General features: G+C 43.4%; 1 protein-coding gene across 5 annotated transcripts in view; it reads right to left on the bottom strand.

Moving 5' to 3' along the window:
* Positions 1 to 2,861: 2,861 nt before the first annotated feature.
* The window catches only part of GNPAT (glyceronephosphate O-acyltransferase), a 32,575-nt gene continuing 27,551 nt past the window's right edge, over positions 2,862 to 7,885 (bottom strand). For 4 of the 5 annotated variants that reach the window (XM_072993802.2, XM_072993811.2, XM_078383164.1 and 1 more), the window contains exons 14-16: positions 7,770 to 7,863; positions 5,767 to 5,828; positions 2,862 to 3,450 (exon numbers count right to left, since the gene is read on the bottom strand). In XM_072993802.2, the coding sequence (XP_072849903.2) occupies positions 3,407 to 3,450; positions 5,767 to 5,828; positions 7,770 to 7,863 (200 nt within the window). In that variant the 3' untranslated portion in view covers positions 2,862 to 3,406. Of the gene's footprint in view, positions 3,451 to 3,541; positions 3,680 to 5,766; positions 5,829 to 7,769; positions 7,864 to 7,885 lie in introns of all 5 variants that reach the window. The other variant, XR_012085028.2, reaches the window with a different exon arrangement.

Genomic DNA, 7,885 nt, shown 5'->3' with positions numbered 1-7,885 from the left:
GCCGCCTGGAGTGGCCAGGTGAGCACGAAGAAAGCAGAGCTCTGGGAGCAATTGGGAGGATGAGCAAGGCTGCCGCCACCACTGCCTGACGTGTAAGTGGATGGGCTGGCCGCCATGGCCGGCCCCATGTTACGTCCAGCTGCATGAGGATATTAGTACTGTATACAAATATGAATACTGTACTCCCATCTCTAGTACAAACCTGATGAAATGGTGTTTTGATCCATGAAATCTCATGTATTGTATGATCATTTTTTTAGTGGTTTATAAAGGTATCGCCTATGTTTACATTTGTATTTTATTTTGTTTGGGTCATACAGCTACCCTTTATTTCAGTGACATGAGACACTTGTTGCAGGAAGCTGATCCAGGCAACAAAAAAGCTGTGTGGTGCTTGTTCACAACCCTATTCTGAAACTAGCACCCACCTTTGTATTAGGTTTCCAAACAGCTTTTGCTTGACATATACAAGTACTCCTGGCTCCCTATCTTGATTCTGAGTTTCATCTGAGAGATAAGTTATCAGGCTGCTGGAAGCAGCCTTCAAAGAGCCAGGGGAATCTGTCTGATTTTCTTGTCCAGATCTGTTGCTTTGAACCTTGACAACTTAAACAGAGATGGGATATTTGTATTTGTCTTCGAATATCAACACCACAGGTGCCTGAGCCTTTTGAACCCTTCCCCAGAACCGTCTGACTCACTCACCGCTCACTATAAGTCGTGCACAGCCATCTTTCATGTTGTGCCAATTGCAGAAGTTGCCCAGCCAGCGCTTCCCTGCCTCCCTTCACAGCCAACCACTCTGGTGGGGAGCGGGATGATGAGTCTCGCCGCTCAGCTGCTGAGTGGTCAGTAAATCGGGGAGGCGGGAAACCGCCAGCTGGGCTACTTCCATAATTGGTACAACACAAATGAGAATGGCTGTGCCGCTGTACGGCGAGCGGTAAGTGGACCAGCAGTTCGGGGGGGGGGGGGGGGGAGTCCAAATGGCCCGGGTGCCTGTAGTGCCAATATTTGTATTCATCTCCTGGGAAAACGAATACCCCATGTCTAAACTTAAAGCATGAGCTTGGAAACATCTGTACCAAGCATTGCTAAGTATAGTTCTTAATACAGTGGTGCCTCGTATAACGAGCGCACCGTATAACGAAGAATTCGCATAGCGATCCCTTCTCTGGGATCGCTAATGCGAAGGCATCGTGTCGGTCCCTATGGGAAAAACTCGCTTACCGAAGACGGGCCGACGGGTGCCAGGAAGGAGCCGCCGCCGCCGCGAGAGTGATGCGGGGCCACGCTGGCTGGGAAGGAAGGCGGCGAAGCAGGCAGATGAAGGCAGGGAAGCCGCGCGCGCGCGCTCGCTCGCGCGTCCTCCCCCCCCCCCACTTTCCCTCTTCCTCCTCATCCTTCTCCTGACGCCCCCGGGAGGGAAGGAAGGCGGCAAGGCAGGCAGGCGAAGGCAGGGAAGCCTGCTGGTCGCTCGCTCACGCGTCCTCCCCCCCCACACCCACTTTCCCTCTTCCTCCTCATCCTTCTCCTGACGCCCCTGGGAAGGAAGGAAGGTGGCGAGGCAGGCAGGCGAAGGCAGGGAAGCCTGCCGGTCACTCTCTCACGCGTCCTCCCCCCCCCCCCCACTTTCCCTCTTCCTCCTCATCCTTCTCCTGACGCCCCCGGGAGGGAAGGAAGGCGGCAAGGCAGGCAGGCGAAGGCAGGGAAGCCTGCTGGTCGCTCGCTCACGCGTCCTCCCCCCCCACACCCACTTTCCCTCTTCCTCCTCATCCTTCTCCTGACGCCCCTGGGAAGGAAGGAAGGTGGCGAGGCAGGCAGGCGAAGGCAGGGAAGCCTGCCGGCCACTCTCTCACGCGTCCTCCCCCCCCCCCACTTTCCCTCTTCCTCCTCATCCTTCTCCTGACGCCCCCGGGAGGGAAGGAAGGCGGCAAGGCAGGCAGGCGAAGGCAGGGAAGCCTGCTGGTCGCTCGCTCACGCGTCCTCCCCCCCCACACCCACTTTCCCTCTTCCTCCTCATCCTTTTCCTGACGCCCCTGGGAAGGAAGGAAGGTGGCGAGGCAGGCAGGCGAAGGCAGGGAAGCCTGCCGGTCACTCTCTCACGCGTCCTCCCCCCCCCCACTTTCCCTCTTCCTCCTCATCCTTCTCCTGAAGCCCCCGGGAAGGAAGGAAGGCGGCGAGGCAGGCAGGCGAAGGCAGGGAAGCCTGCCGGTCGCTCGCTCGCGCGTCCTCCTCTCCCCCCTTCCCTCTTCCTCCTCGTCCTTTTCCTGACGCCCTGGGAAGGAAGGAAGGTGGCAAGGCAGGCAGGCGAAGGCAGGGAAGCCGCACGCTCGCGCATCCCCCCCCCCCCACGTTCCCTCTTTTCCTCTTGCCGCCGCCCCCCCAAGCCTCCCACTGAGTCGGGCGATCAGCTGTTCGGCGGTTGTAAAATGGCCGACGGACGCCAGCGCAGCGTTTTCGGGCCCTCCCCTCGCTTACCGAGGGCGCGAAAATGGCTGCTGCTATGGAGGAAACTTCGCTGAACGGTAAGTTTAGGGCCCATTGGAACGCATTAAACATCGTTTAATGCGTTTCAATGGGCTTTTACGTTCCGTTTAGCGACAATTTCGCATAGCGAGGGTTAATCCCGAACGGATTAACCTCGCTATGCGGGGCACCACTGCTTTCCATAGCAACCGTCAATCTAATGTAGTGCAGCTGATCCAACTGTATTTAGAGGAAAATTCCCTGATTGCAGTGGGAGTTTTTCTATAGTAATTATGCACAAGTGTGCAGTTTCTTAAGAAACACTATATGAGGGCTCATATACACATACACACACCACTTATGAAATGCACATTACATTGACATCAGAAACATTATTTGTTTGTTAAGTTTTTAATATTTTTACAGACTCACATACATTTCTTTTAAAAATGGGTTACAGCATTGGCATTGCGGGAATTATTCCATGAAAATAATATAATCTCTTCATAAATATAATGGTAACCAATCATGTTTTCCTTTAAATATTGCTTTTAATGTTACATACTTAGTTTTCTCAGTAATGCTTTTTCCACACACAAACACAATAATAATACAAAAATCACCATCTCCTTATCATGACAAACATTTCCAATGTTACTGTGTAATTCTGTCAGGTATTAACTGTGGCTGAGACAAATGCTGTTTATTAAAGAGAAAATGAGTATACAAACAATCCTAAGCATCAATGCTACTAAAGTTCAAGTGGAAATGAAAGTATTCTGACCCCAAGAGTTCTTCTCTGCCACTGTGTAGTGGTAACCATTCTCAGTGGAAAGCTTGTACTGTGGTCTTCAATAACCTGTCCATCACCTGACTGATTTCTATCAGTTATCCAAACTGCAGCATTCAGAAGGGAAGCCACTCAAGACGCCTCCACTTAAAGTCTTGCAGCCACTGGTTTCCTTACAGATATCCTAGATTCTAAAAGATGAAAACACAGAGCACAATAATTCTGAGCCATGGATACTGAAAGAGAGCACTTTAAATTCTCTTGGAAAACTTTTATAGATACCTCTCTACTTCATATTATGTGCTGCACTCATTGGTTCTGGCAGATTCCAACCTTCTCGAAAGGGCTCCGCATGCACAAGCCCCCGTGGTCAGATCAGAAGAGAAACACTTCATGACAATGGTCTGCATAAACTGTGTCCTATCCATTTAGGGATGACAATGGGGAGCACCATGTTATCCTGGCCTCAACATACGTTGACTGCTGTTTCTAGTAAGACACTTTTTAACCCATACCTGACCAACCTTGGAGATAAATTAAATCTTTATCAGCATTTTGTATAAAATGTAATATGGAATTCCCTTGGTGGTTTGTGGGAAACAAGAAAAGGCTGAATCACTCAGATTGACAGTGACCCAAGAGTGAAAGTCATGTGACTCTGCTGCACATGTGCAGAGTTCAATTTGCTCTGTCATGATTGCATCAGACTACACTAAGCAGACTACACTATGGAGGAGCAGCATGTTACTTTGTCAGTTGGAATCATGGACTTTGCTAGCACTGAGGTGCTATGTATTTGTAAATACACTCTCGGTGAAGGGAATGTCTCTGTCCAGAGAACGTCTCTGTCCAGAGTCTTTATTTTTGCTCTCAGTTTGGAGATTACTGAAGAATCTCAGACAACATAAACAATACTGCTGTGTATTAATCTCAATAATCTTCAAATTTATTCAACAGCCTGGACAACAACTAAAAGTGCTTAACCAAAGAAGCAGCAGCTTGAAGACATACTGGGGAAAAGGAATGGTGGGATGAGTCAATGAGAGGACCAATCTTTGAATAAGAAAAATGCCTGAAGATAAGACAAGGCTAGAAGGAGATTTAACAGGAAAAACAATCAAATCTGTGTCAGGCTTGATTAGTTGCTTTCAGATGCATACAAGATAGTTACAGTGAAAAAATAGGGCAATATAACAATGGAATGCCCAAATGGACAGGAATGCAGATACAGTATTGCTATTGACTGGTTTGGGAACAAAAATGTCTACTTGTTTATTGGAATAAAATGCTTAAAGATTTAAGTGTGTGTGTGGGGGGGGGAATAAGCCCAGAGGCTTTGAATGTCATTTTTCAGATTTGCCACCATCCCTAGGGCTGCACTACTCAACAGACATGGCTGGGAGAGGCTGTTGGGTAAGTTAGTATTGAATAGGCTGGAGGGATTAATTTACTCTAATGTTTCAATATTTAATGTAATATTTGTAAGGTTTTAATAATGCTTTTCATTTAATCAAGGACTTCATTAAGGTTTTATTCAGCCTTTTATCAAGGATTTTATTAAAGCTTTATTAAGGTTAACTGTAGCTTCCTTGTTGTTGATACAACTCTGGAATGATCCTGTGTGTTATTTCTGTAGTTTTTTTTTAAAAAAATCAGTCTACCTCAATCTAATTATTAAAGAGAGCTTACCACTTTTATTTTTGTCTAAAACACTTGTGCTTTGTCTTAATAATCTTGAGCAAACAAGGAAATCAAAGAATAGGCATTTTGGACAAAAATGGAAGTCCTCTGCTCTCCATGACAACTGAACAAATTAAACTAGCACTAGTTAAAGATTTTAAAAGACATGAAAGTGACTTGGAAGCCATTAGTATGAACAGTGGAGAATCTGCAATTTGTCATAGTAATCTGTTGCTTTTAAAAAAAATTGGAGGGCCACCAAAAATGAATTGGAGCTCTATATTTTGCATATTTTGGTTTAGAAGAAGCAGGACTGGTGACATGTACTAGAGTGCACAAAAATGAGACATTTTTTAAAACCCTTATAATACACAGCAACTGACATCTTAAATATGAATTTATTTTCTGCATCAGCCAAAGTTTTTCTGTATGTTTTTGTAAAAAAATTGAAAACAAAACATGAACAGAGTTACAACAGCCAAGGTAGAATACAAGGTGGTAAAAGTAAAGGAGCTCTACTCAGGATGAAGCAAATATGAATTAAAGAAATATAGATAGCTATATAGTAAGATCATGTATTTACTATACGGAAACTGACCAATGCAAATAAAGACTGTGTCTCAGGGTGGATTTGATATATATAAAATTGATTTACAATTTAAACCACAATTTAAATTTAAAAAATCTGATTTTTTATGATTTAAATAAAAATGTATTTGATTTAAATCAATTTAGTTTTTTTAAAAACATTGATTTCTATCCACCCTGCTGTGTCCCTAGAAAAATAAGATTTCAGAGTACTTTCATACACTAATAAGGAGACTTACCAAACATTCCTGAAGTTTTGCTCAGAGCCTCTTTAATTACACTGTAAGTGAATCCACCATTCCTGGGGAGAAAAGAACAAGAACTAAACCTGCAAACTTCCAGTACTTTAATTTAAAAAACATGAATACAATTCTGAATATGTGAACTGAATATATGAACTATAGTAACTTCTCTTTTTTTGCCATCAGTTTTAACTGACAGTATGTGGCCTGAAAATGACAAGTGGTCCACTGTCTTTCAGAAGTAAGCAACAGTTACTATAGCTATCATTCCCTCTTTTTTAAAAAACAAAAGAATAAAAACGTTTTCCTGCCATTCTCCACAGTTGAAATTTACTAAAACCAAAGGAACACTGCCAGCTCTTTCTCATGCTAGTGTCCTCAATGATATTTTTCAAGGTTTATATCAGAATTTTCATTATTTCTAAGAGGAATGGCTTCCCAGAATGTCTTATATAAACCATCAAGAATATCACAGGACAATGGTTTTAAAAACAAAAAAGAGCTGCCAGTGCTCTTTTGGTTTTGTAAGGCTCGACCGTTTAGGGCCTTGCTGCTTCTGATGTTCAACAAACATTCTGATCAGAAGGACATCTGAGAAAACTTCATGTGTCTTAATACATCAAGCTCTCAGATTTGGGATGCTTCTGAATTCACCACTGTATCTGGAACTCTAGGCTGTGGTAGCCACATGTACAGTATGTCTGCAACATTTCAATCCTACCAAGCATGGAAATGGAAACCCATTCATATGTTGCTTTCAGGATTAAATACTGTAATATACAGTACTCTGCACCTGGTAATTGTAATAGCATTTGCTGGATACAAAACTTAGCATTTTGTCTTCTAATGGGAAGGAGACCATCTTGTCAATAGACTGATACTCTCAAGATCACAGCATTTCCGCTGACTCTAAGTTGAATTCAGATTTCTGGTTTTGACTTAAACTCTTATAACTTGGATTAAGTCTGTTTAAGAGACACTCTTCACAGCTTGCAAGATCAATAGAGAATGCCTTCTTAAATTTACAGTCTATATACATCACAGAATGGCAAAGATTGAGTTGCTCTCGACCTTTACTCCCCCCCCCCCAAATGTTCTGAACTCCAGCTCACAGAATTCCTGACTGTTGTCCATGTTGGCTGATGCTTCTGGGAGGTGAAGCTCAGAACATGTAGAGAGTTTGGGATTAAGAACTACAGAAATTCATAGCTGAGGAAGAATGAATCTCAGAGACTATTTCAATGATGCTGTCTTCATGCAATTCTTTCATATCTCGGCAAAGCTGAAGGGTTTTTAGAAGCAATAGAAGAATTATCATTTGATTTGGATTCATGCTGGATAACAAAGCCAAACTAATAAAGAAAGTAAGGAACTTTCCCACAGTTAACATGACTAAGCATTCAATGTTAGTATCTCTCACAGTGTTTCTTTGATGAGTTTTTTTATTAGTGTTTTACATTTGGTGTTAAATTTTCAACTGGGTTTTATCTCAGCTGGGTTGTGCATTCTGTTGAGCAACCTTTTGTAATCCACCATCAGTCTTCTGCTGAAAGGCTCTTTGATCTAGTAAAGGCTTCCATCAAGAGGATGGAAAGGGAAGCAATTTCTTCCAAATCGCTATAGCTCTCCACAGCCTTCCAAATCTGCTCCAAGGGACTGGAGCTCCCTTCAAAATAGCTAAGGAAATAACATGATTTAGTCGCTGGTTAGAGGAGAAAACTGCAAAACTCATCTCCTTCCCTATTCCAAGATCTGTGTGGAACAAACTTTCCAACTGGAAGATTGGGACATCAAGTAGAAACCATCCATGGGACGTAGACATACTTTAGTAAATACTATATGCATCGTTACTGTATAATTGGGTTTTTATGGTTGATTGTTTAGCATTTGGAACTTGGTACAATGATAATAAATCTTACATCTTTGCTTTCTTGTGAACATCTTTGATTATTTGAAATAGAACATCATCTCCGTCTTTTATCTCACAAACCATTACTCACATTTTTAATCTTGACACAACACCTAGTCGCACAAGAGCTGCTAAAGCATTTTTCTGCATATCTGAAGACAGGACCTCATAACATTGAGTGCTTCCTAAACAGGAGGAAGGGGAGCA

Source organism: Pogona vitticeps, chromosome 1, assembly GCF_051106095.1.
Source record: "Pogona vitticeps strain Pit_001003342236 chromosome 1, PviZW2.1, whole genome shotgun sequence".
NCBI lineage: Eukaryota > Metazoa > Chordata > Lepidosauria > Squamata > Agamidae > Pogona > Pogona vitticeps.
This window is presented reverse-complemented; position numbering and strand designations above follow the sequence as displayed.